General features: G+C 41.2%; 1 protein-coding gene across 3 annotated transcripts in view; it reads right to left on the bottom strand.

The window, feature by feature from the left end:
- Positions 1 to 263: 263 nt before the first annotated feature.
- The window catches only part of SERINC5 (serine incorporator 5), a 92,722-nt gene continuing 70,033 nt past the window's right edge, over positions 264 to 22,952 (bottom strand). The window contains exons 7-13 of one of the 3 annotated variants that reach the window (XM_075590678.1): positions 20,288 to 20,389; positions 16,923 to 17,018; positions 15,870 to 15,996; positions 14,668 to 14,734; positions 9,441 to 9,480; positions 6,505 to 6,652; positions 264 to 6,137 (exon numbers count right to left, since the gene is read on the bottom strand). In XM_075590678.1, coding sequence (XP_075446793.1) covers positions 5,990 to 6,137; positions 6,505 to 6,652; positions 9,441 to 9,480; positions 14,668 to 14,734; positions 15,870 to 15,996; positions 16,923 to 17,018; positions 20,288 to 20,389 — 728 coding nt within the window. In that variant the 3' untranslated portion in view covers positions 264 to 5,989. Of the gene's footprint in view, positions 6,138 to 6,504; positions 6,653 to 9,440; positions 9,481 to 11,178; positions 11,301 to 14,667; positions 14,735 to 15,869; positions 15,997 to 16,922; positions 17,019 to 20,287; positions 20,390 to 22,952 lie in introns of those variants that run through there. The other 2 variants (XR_012799896.1, XM_075590688.1) reach the window with 2 other exon arrangements.

The raw sequence follows: 22,952 nt of genomic DNA, 5'->3' as shown, positions 1-22,952 counted from the left end.
TCCTGCGGCCTCAGAAAGGTCCCTACTTAATATACAGTGAAGCGGTCCTCTGCTGGCTAAGGAAGGTTTATGCTCCATTCATTTGAAAAAAGGCGGATATCTTCCTGAGCAAGGGGGAGACGCTTGACAGCATACTGGATACTAGAGGCCCGAGAGAACGGGCAGGAGGCAATAAAACCCACTGGGCCCGAAAACTAATGGACAACTAGTAATCGTTCTGTGTGACCCTTTACACCTCTGAGTAAATCTACTTCTGATTTTACACGGTTTGTCAGACTGCAAAAACACTCTTCACTAGAAAGACCTTTGTAGACACAAAAAAAAAACAACAACTCGCAATAAAGAAAATTGTAGACTTGTTCCAAATAAAAATAAAATAAAAAAAACAGAATTGCTGAACATTTTAGGATGATACATTTTAGAGCCCGTATTTATTTACACAGAAAAGTCAATCTTGTGGTACTTTAGTAAAGGCAGCACATTGTTAGCCAAGTAAGATTCAACATTTACATTGTGTTCCGTCGGCCTGCTCTATACGCTGCATGACAATAAAAGGACGCACGCACACCACCAATATCTGAGAAAACACAAATGACAAAAGGACACAAAATGTAACAGAATAGCCTCAAAAGATAATTGTACAAAGGATGTGAAAATATACCATCGTTTTACAAATTCATTTATATTTCACTCCGAATCAGAAGGCAGCAGATTCTTATGTAGTTGGGGGAAGTATGAAGCTTATGTATTGTCCTCCAAGGCCCAGGCACACAAAAGGGTGGCAAGCTTTAGCTCGCCTTTACTTCCTTCCTATGAATGGGAGCCAGGTGTGCTGAACTTTGACACCCTTTTGTGGGTCTGGCGTTGCAGGTCCCCCTGACAGTGCATGGCTTAAATGGCATTCCCTCCTAGGATAACATTGAACTAAGAACAGTGTTATGCTTAATAGGTCAAATGTAGCCGATTGTCACATTTTGTATTTTTAAAGATAGTCTTACACTCAGAATTTTCTCAAAAGCTTTTGATTGTTTTTACAAATCTTTATCTATAGCGTTTTGGGGATAAGACTATTTTTCAATCATCAAAGCCACAGGCAAATCGTTCTTTTTTGCTTTGTTCTTCGTATGTAAAGTCATTATGAAGTCATCATTCATTAAACAAATAAAACTTAAGTAGCGGATATGCCCCACTTCAGCAGACCAGGAAAAAAAAGTCAATATGAAGGTTTCAGACACAAATAAGTCAATTACTTCCAGGCTAATGACACACAAGCGTATGATTAACCTCTTCAGTACCAGCGTAGAGCAACACAATACACAGGTGTGTTACATGCCCCAAAGTTAGCACTGAACGTAGCACTAAAACTTGGATTTACAAATGTCAAAATGAAAGGTCTGCTTTTTATTCGATGTTCTCCGATATAGTGACAATGCAACATCTTATTTTTTGCTTGGGGGGGGGGGAATCTTTGGCAAATAAACATTAATTTCATTATGAAGATATGCAAGCAAAGATAGGTTGGTAATCGTGGCTGGCTTGGTACACCAAATTAAAGATGTGAAGCATGACATATGTAAATCATTGCAAATTACACCGTTACATAGTAGATGAGGTTGGAAAACAAAGACATGCGTCCATCAAGTTCAACCTATGCTACATTTAGATGACAGATACTTTATCCTGTAGCCGTACTTACAATATATTGATCCAGTACAGACTTTAAATAGAAAGGGGATTGGTTCTAGCGCACTTGTGATGACAGCCAATGTCTTTTTTTTTTTTGTACCGTCAAATAAATGCTTTTGCATGCTGACAAGTGAAATCAATATGACTATGGAGAAAAGGATTTATACATTTCTTATTTCAATTGAAACTGCTAAATAAATTCCCTGTTATGAAAAGGGCAGGTGTGCACGCAGAGGAATCATAATTGGACCGGTTGTGAAGTTTAAAGCAGAAATCCCAACCCTAAACTATTATATATATATTTATTTTAAACACATCTGTGCAGCTGAACTGCACTATTTACAGCTTTAGCTATTCCCCAGTTCATGAGATATTATGGTTTTTCTATGAATAAAAACAAACATCAAAGATGGCGGCTGGATTCACCAGATATAAGCTGCGACACCATCTCCTGAAGACTTGTCCCACATACAAAGCTATGAAACATTTCAGGATTACACATTTTAGGGTATACAGTACTTTGCATTTATTTTCGCACACAAAACTTATAAAAGCACTCAAGTAAAGGCAGTACATCCCCCAATGACGCTGCTATTTTCCAGTGGCCTCCTGAGGCGGACCTTGGCGGCCATTTTGTTTCTGCTGAATGAGCGGTAGGTAGTGTTGTTCATCTCGGCTGCAGATTATGACACTAATTTAAAAAAAGAGCGCTATGAATGGCTGCTTAAAAGTAACAGAATTCAGAATGCATTTACTATGCCTAAAGAAATGTTTTTCAACATTTGAAGAACTATAGTACCCTGACAAAATCCTTCTTACTTCTCAACGCGTACACGTCTTATAAACGTCTAAATATTAGAACTGTAGTATGCCTTATTTTGGTAAATTCCCATATTTTTATATATATATATAACTTTACAATAAAATGTTCATATATATTTTTTTCCATTTGAATAATTATTAAAATATAGCAATATAGCACAATAAAATAATGATGGCCGGAAAAAAAAGTTACATACCCATCGGTATGAATCGAGTAGAAAAAACAAAAAAATGACCTAACAAGCAGACTGCGGTTTTAATCAAAGCAAGTAAAATTTATTTATTCTAACAATTATTTGTAGGTTTGAACAGTTTTAATGAACCAGCGAGAGTTATGTAAAAATAAAAATGAGCTGATACATAAGCTGCAAGACCCGGGACCCCATGGATAGAAGATCTAGGTGGCCTCAAATCCTATTTACAACACGATCTATGTACAGTCTTATGTTGGTCCCACCATGTGTATCATTGTATGTTGCTTTAACACACAAGTTGTCAGAGAAGATGTGTTTAAAAGATGCAGGCACGGTATCAGGGATTTGTGTTGTTGTACGAGTGTTTGCACCGGACAGTTTAAAGGAAATTTGCGCTTAAAGTCTCCAGCAACATAAATGTCTTCAGAAAATAAAGACGTTTCCTCATCTTTACGGAGTTTGCCATCTCCCATATTGCATACATATATTTACACTTGCTCAGGCCATTTTTAAGTTACAGTTAAAAGCATCGCCTAACGCTTTCACTGCTGGAGAGTACAACGCATGGCGCAACTCAGAAATGCATGGTGCAGCTAAGCAACGCATGGCGCAACAACGCATGGCGCAATGAATGGCGCAGCTCAGCAACAACGCATGGCGCAGCAAAGCCTGTTGGCGAAAGGGTTAAAACCTGTATCAAATTCTACTTTTTATATATAATCACTCAGAACAGAATATATCTAATATTAATAAATGTCATATATACAATAAACTTTTTTGAGGGTTAAAAACAGGGAGATACACTCATAATATATACTTTATATTTATTTGCGCCTTAGCCTAGTATAAAGATACAAGGTTCTAGCAGCCATATCACGTTCCCCTCACCGCAGGTTGTTATACCTTTCTTTGGACTGTCCCAACAATACGATTAGAGCTACTGAGACCACTTAGTACTCTTCTTTGTGTGTCAAGACGACCTTACCCAAGGTTTAACCGATATAAAGGTGTAATAAAACAAATTATAAACAGCCCAAATTAGGGACAGGATGGAGCACATAAAGATGCAGTCCCACTTACAGACAAACAATTCACACGGTTTCATGGTTTCATTACTTTACTAAAAGTCTAGGTGGGAAAAATCACAACCATTTAGTGGCTTATATTTAGGGGTCCCAGCAAAAATGTATTTTAAACTTTTATTTCACCAAAATAGAAAACTGCGGCAGGATTTCACAATGAAGTTCCCAATCAGGGTAAAAATAGGAAAAGTTATGGCAATGCCTCTAAAAAAATAATTAAATAAAAAAAATAAACTGGGCTTTAGAAAATAATTCCCATGATGGTTGCTGGCAACCTGTGATAGCACACGATGAGCAATGTATACCCTCCAACTGTACCGATTTTGCAGGTACACCATGTTTTTGGGTCCGGTAAGTGTGGTACACTGCATGGATTATGGGACTTCCATAGGGATTGCTTGGAACTACCTGCATCCAGCACAAGTAGAGAGACTGCAGTGTTACCAATTTGTATGTGCAAAATGTTGGAGGGTCTGGCAATGGAGAACTTCCATGTCACTAACTGGAATGTATTTGTCAGTGCTTAGCATCCACGTGCATTCAAAAACCACCAGGTCCTACAGCCAGGACTGTTCTGTTTTAAAGGAGCTATCAATGCAATATCCTACATGTGTGGGGTAGTTTTTGTTTTTTTAAATAAATCAGTTCTGTAGTATTAGATACAACTTACTACATTTTTATTTATTTTTTTAATTCAACTCGTTTTTAAATGAGTTTTAACATAATGAGCATCCTTTGACTTCTATAGAGGGGTTTAGCCACCTTTCCAGCAGCAACACTTTCCTGTTTGTGAGCATTTGTTGCCAATATTCCCAGCAGTTTGAGTTGCAAACTGTAACAATAGATAAATGTTACCTTAGAATACATTGTGGATGCCGAGTTAGGCTGCGCTTATAGCGCCGTCACGCTGCGGTCGCGGGAAAAATCAAATTGACTTCTAGCAATTGCGACCAATCCGTCGCGCCGCTTCTACTATAAGCGCACGCGACGGCGGCAATACATTTGTTTTGCCACGACGTTGCGTCGCCGGCACTATAAGCGCGGCCTTACACTGACTTAAGGATTGATTGAAACTGATAGGCGGCCATTTAGTGAACCCTGGGAAGCAGGATCTTTGCTGATCGTTTACGCGAGAAAAAAAAAAAAAAAACACGATCGGCAGCTTATGTAATTCGTTTTTAATAAAAGGTAATCAAAGACTGTATATATATTAAAACAAAAAAGATATATATATTTTTTAAAGTGCCACTTGGACTGCCTTTTTAAAGATTCAGTATTTCTTTAATGTAATTTGAAAAAACAGCCTTGTTTTTTTTTTTTATATAAAAACTACCCTAAGCTCCAATAATCAGGGTAAAGTGAAGTATAAAGCAGCAATTACAAAATTACTATCGGTGGCCACTTCTATGCATCAACATAAAAGGATATAGTATATACACACACACACACACATATATATATATATATATATATATATATATATATATATATATGTGTGTGTGTGTGTGTGTATATATATATATAGTATATATTTCACTATCAGCAGGTGACCAGCATGAAAACACAATGTAATGAAAAGGTCGATTTCAAAATAAAAAAGTTGGACCAAGTGAGACTGCATCTTTAGGATCAGTTAGCAACATGCCATTTAAATGTCTGGGTTCCCATAATACATTGTTAACTACGCCAAGCTCGATATGCTACAGTTGGAAAAGGTGACAGAGCCACTGCATGGATACATTTTGTGTGACAGTCCTTTGCAAGAGTCCAACGTTTTAGGACAGAAACAGAGTTAATCAGATAGCACCATGTTTTATCAGGAAGAAGAAGTATATGAAGATTTGCAAGTTATTGTCAGCATACTGGAATAAATCTGGCTTGTTCCGGACACACCTTTAAAAAAAAACTAAAAATCAGAAATCATTATGCGTCCCTAATAACAAAAACTCTTGTTTTCTACTAGTTTTTCACCGTGTATCCGAACAATGTCTTCATAACAGATTTTGATGATCCAACAATATCGTGTCCTGCACAAAACATGGCTTTAAAAAAAGGGTTCCCAACTCACCGTCTCTCCCCCTTCTCCCTCCCCCCGCCCAAAAAAACAAGGGGAAATTAAAAACACTTTTCGAACAACATTATCACCACAAACAGTTCGCCTATTGACATGTAACAGATGAGGAAATTGTTCTTGCTCCCGCTCTTCTACACTTCGTATGATCGGTTTGGGCGGCAGAGAGGCGCTACGAGCGTCCCGAGGTAGATCACGATACACACCCAGCATGAAGCCATCTTGATCCAGAAAGTGGACCAGCTGCCAGCGAACAGGTTCTCTATTTCCGCATGACTGTAACTGTTAAAGGAGAAATACAATTATATGCAATCACAAAACACACAGGAAAGCAAAGGACTCCAAAGATATTTCGGGGCTCATTAAGTAAGTCCCGAAGCAGGAGATCCCAACGCAACCAGACCCAAACTCCCACTCACCTCAATGTACGTTTACAGCTGATTGAGGTGTGATTGGCCGCTTCAGGAATGATTGAACAAGCCCTTTAAATAGTCTGTTTTCATGCAGTTAAAATGTAGTCCCCTTAAGGCTAAACTAACTGGGAAGTTAACAAGTGCTCAGATAACACCCGAACACCCGGGCAAGGAGAAAAAACAGAGGAAACAGACCGATTGCCAGAAAAAGCCAGGAAAGATCTGTTAGTACTTACTGGAACCAGTTAGTTACAGTCATCATCACGTACAAGGAGCCCAAGAAAAATACAAAGTGGAAGTAGGCGTAGCTGTATATAGTGGTCTTTTCTTCATCGTATACGACTTCTTGCCCTCCCGTTTTGTCTACACGCTCTTCTTCGTCAGCTGAATAGAAAAAAAAAATACAATTGTGTCATTCTTGCACCAATGTTCTACCACTTTTCTTGTAAAGTAACAGATAGAGACACAGATCCATCAGCCAGACATTCATTTGTTTGTTTTTACAGCAGACTGTAGCACTTTAAGTATTTAATGCCCCCCTATAAGATATCATTTTATTTATATAGTGCCACAGTGCTTTACAAAATGATAGATTAAATAAGGTGCAAACAATGGGGAGAAGCGCCATAGATAAGTGACATCACAAGGCAAAGGGAGACCCTGATGTGTGCTTATATTGGCACATACCAAAAGGAACCATCTTCCAGTCATTAGCATGAAATATGAATATGATGCAGTGCGTTGCAATGCGTTGCTGGCTCCTGTAGCAGTGAAAGTGCTAACAAAAGATAGGGGCCTTCAGTGCATTGCAGAAAAAGGAGTTAGTATATGTAAATAGGCTACCAATTATGAAATGCCCCCTTTTTGTTTGTAATACACTGCAGTGCTATTAGCATTTGGGAAAGCCACAAGAAACTAAATCACATTACAATATAATTAGCTGTTCCTCCCACACCCCCTTTGTTTCAATGTACTACTAGAAATCAGAGGTGCTTTCTGGGGGTGGAGCAGACGTGCTGAAGCCGCTCCAGGAAGGCAAGAAGGGGGGGCCCAGCTGAACTGCTCCAGTAAGGGCCGCTGTGAGCCTGCGCGGTAACAGGGAGTTTTAGTGGTGGGCGGTCGACCTATGTGTTCTGCTCGATCGCTTTCTCCATGTATCTCCTGTCCTGGGGCCCAACTCAATATTGTCTGAAGTGTCCAATCACATTGCGATCAGCTGATAACTGCCATTCAAGTCAATATTCAAGACCGCGTCGGACAATACTGAATCAGGTGCATAGACCTAAATGTAGTGTGTGTGGGAGGAAGGAGGGGGGGGGGGGGGTGAGATGGTGCAGGGAGAACAGCAGAGGAAGTCATTAATAAATGGTCTTGGGGCTGCTTCCTGCCTTATCACATGACTTCCAGTCCTCGCCAGACCTGAGAGAGAAGTTTTAGGGAGGAGGAAGGGACAACACAAAGGATGAGGTGGTTTGTAAAGGGGAGTGGGGCAAGTTTTAAACCCAACTTTACCCCCCACCCCCCTCACAACCTTCCATCACTGTCAGCTCATATGTTAGATGCCATGTTATACACATTTAGTATTAAAAGCACGTGTGTTTTTCTAACAGAGTATCACAAACATCTGCACATCTCTTATCCTCCGCCAATGGAAAGCATCGGACTTCAAAAAGTGCTGAACCGGAATCCCGTGGGCTTTGCCCCAAGAGGATGCTGGGTAAGAAGGGAGACTGTATTTTGTTTGAGTACTTGGTCAGTGTGATCCAGCAAGGGATGGGTTAATGTTTTCAAGGATACGAGGCAAAATGAAAGAGCACAGCAGTGCACGTTATCTGTACAAACAACCTTGCCAAAGACTCTGAACGCCTCATACCACACAGACACAGATACACACACACACACACACACACACACACACACACACACACACACACACACACACACACACTGCGATCCAAGAACATTATGTTTGTTAAACGAAGAGAACAGTTGCAAAAGGTACACGAAAGAAGAAAAAGTGACAGAACTTAGCGGGGATAAGAGCGGGAGCATGTGCAGAGAGAATGCTAGAAGTAAGAATGATGTATTGTGATAGCTTTCAGAAAAGTATAAAATCAGGGGTGGCCAACCACAGTCCTCAAGGGCCACAAACAGGTCAGGGTTTCAGGATATCCCTGCTTCAGCACAGGTACGTCAGTCTTTGACTGAGCCACCAATTGAGCCACCTGTGCTGAAGCAGGGATATCCTGAAACCCTGACCTGTTTTTGGCCCTTGAGAGTTGGCCACCCCTGGTATAAATATTATTCCCTGAACGAGATACTTTTGTCTAAGAACCAGGGTGCCCGTCTCCATCACACGAGGGCCGAGCTGTACTATTTATCCTAATTACTTGCTGAGGCTTAAACACCTCTGTGTCAAACTCAACTTCCCTCAGTATGGAAACAAAAGAATGACAATTTCCCCCAGGGCAGCATGGAAGTGTAACTCTTTTACCAGATTGTGTTATCTGTGCTGCCATTTAAAGTACAATGTAAATACTTGTTGCTTTCTGATCATTTGGCCACTCTTCCAAACTGTATTTAAATCCTACCCAGTTGTGTTTTAGGTTTGTTTTTTTGTTTTTAACCAACTTTTTTTTATTTATTTTTTTAGCTGGGCTGACCTTAGACTTTCTGAGATACTGACCGGTTTCCTTCCCAGCTTTTTTCCTCCCCTTTTGCGAAATTAAAATGGCTGCCAAATCTCATGGCTCAAGATGGGATGATGTTGCTGCTTCCTATTAGACTACGTTTTAAAATGTCCATGACTGAGGGATCACCGGTAACTAAAGAGGTAAGTATCTCAGGAACCGGCAGTTCCACACAACTAAAAATAGTACAGTTTAGCCCTGAAATACCCCCCAGTTTGGGTCTGTTAAAAAAATAAATAAATAAAATCCCATAGCTATATTGGACAGGATTGCTGCCTTAAACGGCAGCCTGCTTTATAACAATTTTCTGCCACAGGGGCAACACACTGCTTTGCTCTCCAGCACCGATGAGGGTAAAACAGAGTAGTAAGTTTTGAAGGGGTTAAAGATTTAGGTATGTGTGTAAATCTGGGGTAAAATATAGTTGCAAATGCAGAGAAGACACTCAACATGCGTGGAATCAAAAAGGAAGCCAGGGTTACCTTCTTTTCTGGGTACGCAGCAAAAACAGCAGCGGGCTATCTGCAAGACAGACACAAGAAGAACTGTAAGGTCCCGATTGTACATATACATACTGCAGGCACAACCCCTTATAATCATGGCCTGGGAGTCTGGTGAAAATACTGCTGTAGGGTACGAGTGACAATACCTCACTGAAGGAAACTTGTAACCTGTGTGCTATGGATTACACAAAGCATTGCGCCTTGCAATGCTTTAAGGCCCCAGAGGGAGGACTCCTAAAAGGAGAAATTGAAAGTCTACAAAATGTCAAGTCTTCTCTCTCTCACAATACAACGGTGAAGGACGGGTGCCTGCATATTTGGCTGGATGCCTAGGACATCTGGAGACATGTCACCTACTCTATGTGTTGTATCTCAAGGAAACAGAAGAGAACGAGAGAGACGCAGTTGCCCTAATGAAGAAAATCATAGCTCATCGTTATGACATTTTCTACCCACACAGAGGCTATCGTAAAGCTCCCAGGGGAGCTGCCGCCAAGCAAATTTGGAGAAAAAATGATAACAATTGCAACATGCTCATCTTGCGTTTCTTTGCAGCAATGTATCAAGGTCTTTGTAAACTCAGGCACATAGGGGCAAAACTTGGAGCCAATTTGTATTAGTTTGTAATAGCTAAGCACATATGACTGCTGTTCGGAAAGCACCTGCAACCAAAGCATGTACATTCTGTGAAGTGATAAATACAGATTTTGCTGGCTTGTTGGATGTTGCAAGAATTAACAATCTGTACTGATATCTCAGAAGCGTCAGTGTGACTTTGGGTCAGCATTAAAACATGGTGCTACTCCATTGAAAACCTTCTAAAAACTAGTACACAACTTACATCACCATTAAAGTTAAAAGGATTTGTGACAGACGGTGTATTATGGAGTGACTCTGCATAGTATAGTATATCTGCCCAAATAGATTTTAAAACCCATCATAAAATCGGTGGATTAAAAAGGTATTACAACTTTCAACAAATCTTCCCTGCATTATATTGTATCCTTATATTGTTGCGTAAAGAAACACTGAGTGATCCAACTTGAATGTACATCCCAGCACAAAATTATAGAGTACACATTACTTGTTCCTTCACATTCATTATTTAGATCTTCTAGATATTGATATTGAGTCATATTCAGACTGATGTTTTTTGTAAGAAGAACTTGCGTAATACTTTTCTTAAGATGGACAGTGGTCACGCAAAGCCATTATTGAGGGGAATACCAAAGGATCAGTTGCTTAGACTCAGGCATAAGTGTTCTAGTTATTTATTCTTGGAACAATTCAGGGACCTTGTATAAAATAGATTTTTTAGAAAGAGTCTGACCCAACAGATAGAGAGAGGCCTTCATGAATTCCTATATGATTGATCAATCAACTTTACTGAAAAATATGAATAATAGTAATAACAAAATGAAGGTAAACATATAAAAGCATGACAAACGGTTGTATTTATTACTCAATATAGTAGACCAGCAAATCAAATAAAGTCTATAGTATCTATGGATGAATATTTTCACATTCTTTCTATGCATAGCAATAACCAGGCTTTTGTTTTCCATAACTATAAGAAGAGTCATGCTTTGTGTTTCATTTTGGGTTAAGTGAAAGTGTGTTTGTGTGTAACAATTTTTTCTCTTCGAACTTCCCTTAATGCTGAAACTGAAATTGATTTGTTTAGCTGGGCCCCTCATCTTATCTTTTAACCCCCCACCTTGTAGAGTCAGAGAAAGAGATGTCCAGCTGTCAGCCTTGAGAAAAGATGAGGTAGCTTAGCACATGAGTTTTCTTTCGCTTAATCTGCTAAAACATATTGCAACATGTATAACCAAGTAACTGCAAGAAAAACAAGATAAAGAAAAGTAAGATATCCAATGAAGTCATATGGACAGACATTGCCAAATGATTTATGCCCGCCCCTTTTTCTGGTATAAGTTACGTTTCTTAGAGTTTATTGTTCAGTGTCTTTGTGTTAAGTCAGACAGCAATGTTTTTATTTGCATTAAATGCACTCTTGCAAGCAGCTGCTTCAATAAAGTTTTTCAACAGATTGTTTTTTGCCTAAAAAGAATAACTGTGGGACCGAGTTTTACCACGACATATCTAAACATTGTAATGTTTTATCTTTAGATTCAGAGCTCAAACTGTTTATATTCAATGGTCTAAATTTTGTTTAAAAAAAAAAAAAGCAAAAACCAAAGAGACTTCTGTATCTCCAAGTTTGTATTGTTGTTCTTGTGAGTCCCCCAAAAAAAAGATACCACTAAAGGATCCTTTAGATGTGCGCATTGTAAAATGTGTCCCCTTATGACACCTACTAATGCATTTTATTCGAGAGAGAATGAATAAATGGCATAAAATACTTATCTTTAACAATTGTAATAAAAGTTACCATTTTTTGTGTGTGTGGTCATGGCAAAGGTTATGTAGGCAGAACTATACACTCTTTAAAATCAGAATAATGGAACACGAAAGCTCATCAGGAATGCCAATATCCAGCATTCGGTCTCTAAACATTTTCCAAACTGGAAACATGGAGACATTGCTAAGATTTCATTTATACGTACAGAACATATTCCTCTACCTTTACAGGGGGAGAAAATACCTTGGGGTTCAAACACAGATCGGGATCCGGGGCATTTTGGCTGATTTCTTATGATTATTTGGAGTATTTTCTGGAGGTGTGTGAATAGTTGTACTATTAAAATTGACCATTTTAGATTTATAATCTTCATGTTAGACATGCAAATATTTTGGCTGCCCATTAGGGATAGAATAAGTAATATTCTGCTATTGATGACAATTCGATTGATTCATGTATTATTTATAAATAAGGGAAATAATTGTTATCAATACGAATTAAGAATTGCTATATTAGAATTTATATTTTTATAATTTTTAGTCATTAATACTTAAAGCAATTTGGAGATTATATTTAGGCTTTTTGTTTAGACTCTATTCAGTGACATTATGATACATGTATAATACATTTATTTTGTAAGTAAGGATTTAGCATGTTAAGTATGTTCATTGTTTATTATTTTCTCATTGGTGTTGGATGTACTTGTGGATCCTGTGAGGTCCCCATTGAGATGGTGCTGGGCGTTCCAACGTTCATCTTTATGGTGCTGTCAATGTGCACCTCCGGGAAGTTAGAAATGAGTGTTGATATTCAGCATAGTAAGTAATGCATTGCATTTTGCTGCAATAAGTCAATACTAATTATCATCCTGTTCCACCACAGATATAGATAAAAGTGTATGGGTGCTACTGCCAAAGTAGCTATATTTGAAGCCAGACTGAAAGGTACTTGTCTGTGGTGCAATCTGTATGCCGAAGCGCTGCAATTAACATTAATTACAGCTTCTCTCTGTGAGGACGGCACCAGTTAAAAAACCTCAGAGCCTTGGTGGTCTTGCTACCTCCATTAGACTTATGCATCCATTGAATGAATGATTTATCTGCACTAAAGATGAAACACTGGAGCACACACACACACCAGACTGCATCTGTGCCCATTCATATACCAGATGTTTTCATCATTCAATTTAAAAACACAGACTGCAATCATCTAGCAGTTCTCCAGACAGAAGGTAAAACTGGTAACTTCTACCTCAAGTACACAGGACTGTACGTATGACATTACAATGATACTAATGCATAGGGCCATGCTCTTCAACTGGCCCACAAAGGGCTTCATCCCCAATTGCCATGCACAAGGGGCGCTGGAGCCGTTCATTAGATCTCCTATATCAGAGGTAGCCAACTCCAGTCCTCAAGAGCCACCAACACGTCAGGTTGTACGGATATCCCTCCTTCAGCCCAGGTGGCTCAATCAGTGGCTCAGTCATTGACTGAGCCACTGATTGAGCCACCTGTGGAAAAGCAGGGATATCCTTACAACCTGACCTGTTGGTGGCTCTTGAGGACTGGAGTTGGCCATCCTGTCCTATATGCTCCATGAGCTGATTCATGCAGTGGTGCTGGAGGCGCCGCGTTGTGCCACAGCATCTCCGGCACATCGCGCTCACATCATGACCACAAACAGAAGAGGAGGGAGTCTTCCTATTCCTGCTCTGACTAGATCACGCACAGGGCTCCACAGGATGTGCCAGACCCCATGACGTGATTACTACCATATGAGGCACTCAAAGGGTTATCCACTCCCTGCTTCTCTCCTCTTGATCTGAGCTAATCTGTAGCAGAGGGGAGAGGAAATGTAAGCAGCGCTCCAGCAGGAAACGGCTGGTTAAAGAGGGCAACGAGAACATCCGATCCGCGGCTCTAGTGATCCCTGCTCCCTGTGCATAGAGATTGAAGAGGTGTAGCAGTGGATATTAGGTACTTCCCATCCCTATGCCTCCCACTGCACCCTTCCCCTGTGCTTCCCAGAGCTCACATGTCACCCTCTGCTCCCCCATGCCTTCCACTGACCTCTCCCTCATGATGATACGCATTGCACTCCCCCATGCCTTCCACTGACCTCTCCCTCATGATGATACGCATTGCACTCCCCCATGTCATCCACTCATCCTCCTCATTGCGCCCACCATGCCCCTCATGCTTTCCACTCTTAATTTGCTTATCATACTTTTTTTCCCCCACCCCACCAGAGACAAACACTTTCCCCAGTAAGAAATAGTGACTATAAACAGTATGACCAAGTCTGACTATAGCAATAATTTTTTTTTCAAATTCTGCCCTCCTGATAAACTAGTTTCAGAACCTTGGCAAAAAGGTTTAGAACAGTGATAACATTACCCCATTATTGTTCCACAGTATGTTAATACAATGGTCCTGGCAGCTGTCCTTGAGATTCAACAGGAAGTTCAGTTCTAATGGGGAAAAACAGAGCTCGGGCTATGTAGCAGAATGAACGATTGTTGGGTTGTTCACACGCCAATAGGAAAATGGAGCTGGATTAGACCATAATAAGACATGTTTGTTTTGCCCTATAGTAGTACTGATTAGTACCAGAGGAACAGCAATCCTTTTGGAATATGTGCTTAGCTGAGAGGTCAATTGAGTAAAGCCATTAATGTCTCTTAACTCAACTGTATCCTCAGGGATTCTGATTAACACAATAGGCAATATGCATTTCTCTGCAGTAGTCTACATGTCCTTCATAGCAACAAGGTCGCTTAAAACAAATGCTAAAAACAAATGCCATTATAACACTCTCCCAGAAGAACAAACAACTTACTTCTGCTTCAGGTGCTGTGTATCTTCCCCTTAGTGCTTCAGAACTTGAACGTGTTGTTGAGGTCAGACTACAAAAGCATGAAGGGTTTTCAACAAATGAAATTACAGCCGTCATCACCTACAAAAACTATGCAGTCTTAGGTTGTGTTACCAATTAACCTGTTAACTCCGGTCTTGAAGACTTCTCTATGTAGGAGGTATCATTAGACTGGTCTTGTTATAGAAGAACGAGGTGCTCGTGTTTCTTAAAAGAGCAATTTAGGAATATGGCCAAGATTCACCAAGCCCCAATATATGGTCACCGTGCCATTTGGCGTTAATGGTCATTAACTTGATAGGTCTTAGTCATAATTGCTGAACTATTGGTATTGTCTGTTGAGATGTTTTAGTTCTGAGGTAACAAAATGTGGATGTGTCAAATCTGACAGAATGATCTGATGGAAAATAAAGGTATGTACTGTATAACAATTAAAAGTAGGAAAAGATTTTACCCCATAATTGCCAAGCATTCTTCTGCCATAAAGCACCTTCCGGAATTAGATAACACATTATGGCCAATTCAGGTCAATAAACTGTAAGGTGTCTTTCAACACTGAAAAAGGTGCCTGCTTAGTAAATATGGGCCTTTATGTCCCATTATTCAAAAGTCAGTGTCTAAAAATTGTGGGTAAACGCGGAAAGAATGGGGTAAAAAAAACTTCAGTGAGGTCAAGTCTGCACGTGGGGCCAACACAACAGACAAAAAATAGTGGAAAAAGATGAGTAGTGGAGAAGGCAACGTTTTAGGTCCAACACGGACCTTTCATCAGGTGATCGATCACCTGAAACGTTGCATTCTCCACTGTTCCTAAATAAATGGAAGTCACTGCAAACAGAATATTCTGTGTAGCGTTCTACTTTGTGTCTCTTATTGAGGAATTATGTTCCCATTACATATTTAATTGTTTATGCAAACACTCAAAATATAGCTTTTTTTTATTCTGGGGAAAAAAAATAATAATTCCACTTTAGATATCATTAAATATTTTAAACATATTCATAAAACTTTATAAAATATGTTTGGAATGAACCCGGCTAAGAAGTGTATATTAACTGTAAAACGCTTGTTAAAAAGATGACAAAAATGGGGTTTTGTTATGAAGTAAGTATCATTACTATCACAGCCTGCACTATTCAAAAGAAAAATATTCAAAACATTCTTACCATGAATACAAAATGCAGCAAAATAAAATGGCGGTGCCCAGCATCGAGACCAACTTTCCCTCCTGGTTAAGATCGGTACTGAAGCTGGGCGAACAAATTGTGATATTCTTTCCAGTTTCATCCAGTACTTATAAAGAAAAAGGAGAAAGTATGTGAAAATCCCATCCCTCTCTCTCTCTCTCTCATTGGAAATAGGTCTTCATTCAACATGCTGCTTACTCCCACAGATACACAGCAAAATTAATTTGGACCTTTGTAGAACTCTTTGGAAGACCGTCGCACTCACTTCTAACATCCATGCTTTTAATACAACAAAGAGAACGCTTTCTTGGCATCAGTCCCCAAAGATAGATCGAGTCGATTGAATTAGCAGGTGAACACCCTGGGTGTTACATTCTACATTAGAGCTGGTATCAGCAGGTCTTTATGGGATTTTCCTACCATATGGACTAAAAATTCAATACAAACGTTTGTATTTGTCTTCTGCATGCATGTTGGTGTCTCTAACGCGGTTTTGTTGTTGTGCTTCTGCTGTTCCAAGTGGTTAGAATAGAATTTAAGAGACTCCAATTCTTCGAGTCAATGTTTTAATCACTACAACCCACTTTTTGGTGCTCAAAGTCTAAAACTTTTGTTATTTGGGTCATTGGAAGGTATGGAATTCAGGAGTCAGACCAACAACCTATTTGCTGCTGGAAACTTGGGAAAGAATGCCGACCCGTTCTGCAGAGAAGGATCCAATGCTGCTGTAGTGTAATGAATTGGATAAATACTTCCCAATACATTATACGTCCCTGGCAATAATGAAGGACTACAGGAGAAACATGCATAAACATGGACTGAATGTGTTTTAACCAGCATTAGCTAGTTGGAGACCATTTCTGTGCACAGGGTCATAATTGAAGTTTAGAATATTTATGATTATTTCTGTGTTCTTATACTCATTTTGTAACAATTATATAAAGTTGATGAATGACTTTATTTTAGAAGGGCAAATAAATTATAATAAACATTAGGTGTGCTTGATTGTGATTTAGCAAAGACAATACATACTGGTTTCTGCTGGCTTGCTTGACAGAGATGAGAAAGTCAGATACATCGCATAGCAGCTGATAACACCAGATTGTAGTAATCCAGAGTTTGGCTGACCTTCAAAACAAAACAAAAAACATTTGGAGTAAAAACAAATATAAAATATATTAACAATACATAATCAATGCTTTTTATATGGTGCATCAGTGGATGCAACGCTGTGCATGGATTTTCCTGACAGCAATACAGAATGAATATGTATTTATTCATTTCGCTGAAGAACAAAGACAACATGGCAATAACTCAAAATGATCTCATATTACACTGGGAGTATTAAACAACTGACTCTTTCAGATCCAGACAGACATGAACCCATTTCAAGTCTGACCAGCACTGTGGATTCTGTCAATTGTAACACGCACACGCACACATTTTGTTCTTGTAAAGTGCTGCCAGTGTACATAGAATTTTTGCAAGCACGAGTCCCTGCCACGTACAGCTTACAATGTAATTGGTGGCGCCTGAGGCACAAGGAGATTAAGTGACTTGCCCAAGGTCACAAAGGTCACTCGCTGAGCCGCTACTTCAGCCCACCTTTCCGTGTCAGAGACTAATTGGAAATACAGACAGAGTACTGAGAGACTACCATCCCGAGTCACTGGGATATTCTAAGGATGGGTTGTGAAAGACATCCTAGGTAAGCTCGCTAATGAGCTAGGAGTTCCCAATAACCCCGGTTTGGCGAGTTGTACGTATGTCTGTGCATTGTTTTGCTCCTGTTGGCTCCAGACGAAATAAACCTCATTTATGTAACTACTTTGTTCTGTTTGATATCCCAGTGTAAAATCGACAGGTCTCCCATGACAGACCTTTTCCGGATATAGATCTACATAGGTTTAGAAAATGGCTGCACTCTCTGCGGTGAGCACCCTATAGGGGGTGTCCGTGCTAGATAAAAAAAAGGGAGTCCAACAGAAAAATGAAAACCTATGTATTCAAATTAACAGCACCGGACAACCAAACTGGATGAACATTTACGTCTATGTGAACATTGATTCAGGTGCCAAACGGAGGTCTTGTGAATTTGGAACCCTGGGTCTTGGTTAACCACGGACCGTCTTGGAAACCTGGTCTGGAACCATCTCTGGAATCGGGTTGATCATCGGGGTACTCTGACCACCTGGAGCATCCGCTGGGGCACACAGATCCTCTTAAACCTCCATCGGTGAGGTAGTGGTTGCATCGTTGACCGCCCAGGTTTTGGGGTCAGCCGCGTCTTTAGTAGAAAAGGCCGTAGGCTTCATCAGCGTCGGCTTCAGAAAACTAGCTCCGCATCATGGACACTTGGCAGCCCAGGTAAGATCTCCACCGGGGAAGTCACACTTGGGACACACGCTTCAAGAAGTGCTTCCCGTCTACCTCCACTACCAGGAGTCCTACTGGTAGCTGGTAGTGCAAGAAGTTACAAGCCATCGTTAATTTCGGCTGGATGCTCAAAGACAGGAGATAGCGTACTGTAGCTCCTCTCTTGCCAGGCTCTGAAGAACTGAGGGTGCGATCAGCCACATCTGGCTCCTCCCTTAGTTGAGACAGTTGTTCGGCATTGGCGGTCACAGTGCTCCCTCCCCCTGGTGGAGATTAGAGTAGGGGCATACTGGGACGGGGCGTGACTGACTCATCTCTGAGCCAATCACATTACTCGGCCGCGGTTCTGGCTTTCACGCCAGACCCTTGCAACAATTAGGCGTGCAACCCTTTTGCAGGCAGCCCATGCGGTTTCCAATCTTGGCGGGAGATGCCATCTTGAGCCGTGAACTTCACGTGGTGCATTCTCAGGCAGGAGAACCACCATTTTAAGTGCACTAACATACAGGACCACGTGTCCCACACGAATCCGGCAGGAATCCTCTTTTTGTAGGCCTCCACAGCACATGGTTTTACTGTCTACCAAGCGTAGGTGTACCCTCAAGCTAGCAAAACTCCTGATATGCTGCACTTGGTCACAGTCCATTATGAGTACTCTGTGGTTTACTGTGCGTCGATGGCTAGTGGTACTCTGGGCATTCTTCCAGCAGAAGGGCATAGGCACCTGAGGAGGAGGCGTCCCTCCCAAGACATTCCTTAGCAGCACCTTACACCACCCCGTCTGAACCTGACACCCTAGTCTCCTTCAGGTGACCCTGGCACGTGGCAAGTAGATCCCCTCCAGACATCCTATGTATCAGGTCGCAGGGTGACTCCGAACAGCAATAGCCTCTCTGTCTCAACATAGATCACCCAATTAGATCGGCGTAGGCATGTCACTGGTGGGGAAGGTGGGACCCGGTTATGGTATGCTGGAGTCCCCTGAACTCTGCACCTATCCTCCCTCTCTCTAGCGCTCACTCTGGAAGCGTACCTGTTAACTTCCAGCCTTGCGTTGCTGAAAGCCTGTCCTGTTGCTCATCTCAGCAGCGCCTCCAATTGTAACAGTGTTTCCCTCACCCATTGGGAGATTCCCGTTATCAGTTGTATGGTGCATGCTACCTGTTGGCTCACAGAAGGCAGAGTGGTCCGCCCATGGTTGTGGGGACTGCAGGACAGACTTCTGAGGTATATAACCAACATTTACTCCATGGTACACAGTGCCTCCATCTGACGCAGGCTCCAGATGTATGGAGGCAATCTCCTACGGTAGAAACGGTTACCTCTCCCCCCAGTAAGATCAAACACCAGGCAGGAGGTATATTCAACTGGAATCGGTTTTATTCTTCTTCTGCACACACACACACACACACACACACACACACACACACACACACACACACACAAACACCGTATCAAGACAGTCCCTGCCCAATACAGTCACTGGTCTGGTCTCCACACTTAGGATGGTCCCTGGACCTTCACTACGGATCAAAAGCCCCCGCAGCGCAGGACCAGGGGAAAAGGTAATCACTCACTCTCCCCAGTAGGGATGAGGACCAGGGCCTGCCAGTGCACAGCAGTCCTGTGTGATACCTTGTCTCTCTCACGGTAGAAACACACTAATGAATTTGGGGTTGTAACTCCCTTAAGTACAGTAGGGGAAAGGTACTAGGTCTGAACCCAGGACTGGGCAGAACACAGACCTAGCCCCACCTCCTCCCCTGTCACTCAAGGCAGCTGCCTGTGTGGGGAACACCCGTAATGGGTACTCTTACCATGGCTACATAAGCTAGATCAATCATTGGATCAGGTTGACCGGTCTCTACAGGATTAGTGATATCAGTACTTTTTGGTCCATTAAAGTGCCTGTGTAATGTTAATTTCCTCAGAAATGTCTGTCGTGAAAATGATCAACCCTTTTTCAGCACCTCAAAGAGTGAATGATCTCCCCCCCCCCCCCCCCCCCCTCTCTCTCTTACCTCTCCGGAAAACAATCTTTTTCTTGTCAGAGGTAGGGGCAATAAGGCCGAGGGGGGGTTGTCTAGATCCCAGCTCGATCTCCTGCATCTTTTGATCTCCGTCTTTGAAAAAAAATGACCCAAGTCAGTAACACTATATATCTCCTCTAGTGCTTGAAACCTATTGCCTAACGCAAGTTCAAGTGTACTACGTTCTGAAGGCAATAGTTCGACATCTGTAATTGGGTTGTTCCCCCTTTCGGAGTGTTTTTTTGTTAGTCTCATATCTACTTTTCCCAACTGTACTCCATCCTTCATCCCAGCTCTTCTCTTTGCCACTATAATATTTTGCTGGTTTTCCACTTTCCTGCCCATAATTTGAACTATCATTTTGATGGTATATATGGCTATATCTGGGGTTGTGGCTAGTAGAACCATTTCTGGTCTCAGATACCTGGGCGGGATTTTTAAAAAAAATATATACTTTGGGATAAGCATCCATGGTATTTTCTCTCTGTTTGTCCTTTTTGGGCCAGATAGATTTTGGGGGATGCGAATATTTACTCTTAGGAATGTTATCTCCATCCCTAATATTTCAATTATTTTTGTTTGTTGAGGATATAATCAGTTTTATCCCTTATAAAGTTCTTATTTTTAACAATCATAATCCCATTTTCATATTTTTTCATCTTGGAATATAATTCTCCACCATTTGAGGTAATGTATCCAGTGTAGGTAAACCTATTATTTTTTTCCTTAAATCTTACCAATTTTACAAATCAAAATATTTAAGCTCCTTTTTCCTTTCTCCTATTTGGAGTTTCATAAGCTCAAATGGGCATGCTTCCAAAGTGTCCTCCCAAGCAACGATGAACACAGGGGTTGTTAATACCATAAGCAGAATTTTTCATAATTCTCAACCCTCGGGGCACCCTTTTCTTTTTGATGTAGTCCTCTCGGGTGGTCATATCTCACTATGCTCTTATTTCCTGCTCCAATAATTTGGACAAGGAAAGGAGTCTGGAAGGTAGTCCACCTCTATATCTTCTAAGATGTGTTCCTCGGAGTACATGAGACCCAATTGTATACTTCTGTGGTTTCTACCTTCAAAACACGTGAGGAAGGAGGTGATGTGTGGATCAGCCACAGCTGCTGATGATTCAACAGACATATCAAACGATTGTAGCATCGCTTAAAAATAGAGAACTAGCCAACACAATTAAAGGTTACCCTAAACAGCAATAACTATAACCCAGAGAAGACAATGTGGCAGATGTGGATTAAAAAGGACTAATCCCTTTCAAATATGGGAAAAGAACAAAAATTTAAAAAAGGCAGGCGGAGCTGTGCCGCAGAAATCCTTAGAAGGGAGTACAGGAATCAGTCCATGTTGAAATAAGTTCAAGTCCGGAGAGAGTCCCGATAAATTGTGAATAGAAGTCAAGGATTCCGCGCTCGTGCTGTCTTATATGTCGTATAGATGGAACGATCCCCTTGCTGCTGGGTGCATGGAGTCACTCCCCAGAACTCCTAAATGAGAGACCCCGAAGGTATTCTCAGAAAAACAGTAAAAATATGCACACAGCGCACCGGGGGTTATACATTTACTACAGGTCCCATGAACCTAACATGTAGTAAAATAACCAACATGGGAAATAACCAGGTCACAATAAGTGACAAACTCGAACTATAAACAAACAAAATAAATTTAATTGAACACACGTGACAATAATGGAGTGAAAAAAGAACTACAAATAAATATAAATAACGGGCATAAAGTAATGCAAACATAGCAAGTCAATTGCAAGGTGGTGCAATGACTACAATGGAATTACCACAGTGGGGGGGGACCGATGGTAACCATGAGCTGAAGTATCGGAAGGCCAAGGATGGTGCCGTTTTTGTGTCCGGACTGCACCGTCGCTTGGTAGTAGTCTTCTCCGCTTGAGCTTCACGGTCTCTATCCCAGCCAATGGGTGTGCGCGCTGGAACAGCCGCACGTGACAAATCCGCCTTGATTGCGGTTTTGTCTCAATACCTTTGTCCAGTTGCTCCTGCTAATTATATCTGCATCTCTCTTCAAAGACCTGCCCGTCTCTCCTTTGACTTTGTTGCCCACAGGTTCAAGTCTGTGACCCATACCGGTTCTGCCCTTCAACATCACGGAGTGCTGTGATCGGTCCTGCACCACCTATGTCTCCTTCACCTCTGCCCTGCCTCCTACATTTTTATTTTCACCAGTTCCCTACTGGGTATCTGTAGCATTCATTAGTTGGACTGTGGACCATGTACCTTGGATCTCAGCTCTGTTCGGATCAGGTTCCTCTACTGTGGGTGCCTCAATAATGTCCCATACCATATTTTCTGCTTGCGCTGTTGAGTACATTGTATCGACGTTTGTGACTACATTAGTAGCTGTGTTTTCATTGGCTGAAGAGGATATGTAATGCACGTGGACAGCCTCTAACGTGACCCCCCCCGATGCACACCCGTTGGCTGGTACAGAGATTGGGAAGCTCAAGCGGGAATACAACTACTGAGTGACGGAGCAGTCCGGGCACAACAACGGCACCATCCTTGGTCTTCCGCTACTTCAGCTCACAATTACCATCTGTCCCCCATACTGTATAATTCCATTGTAGTCATTGCACCATCTTGCAATTGACTTCTAGTTTATAGTTCGAGT

The sequence above is a fragment of the Ascaphus truei genome, chromosome 1 (assembly GCF_040206685.1).
Source record: "Ascaphus truei isolate aAscTru1 chromosome 1, aAscTru1.hap1, whole genome shotgun sequence".
NCBI classification, from domain to species: domain Eukaryota; kingdom Metazoa; phylum Chordata; class Amphibia; order Anura; family Ascaphidae; genus Ascaphus; species Ascaphus truei.
This window is presented reverse-complemented; position numbering and strand designations above follow the sequence as displayed.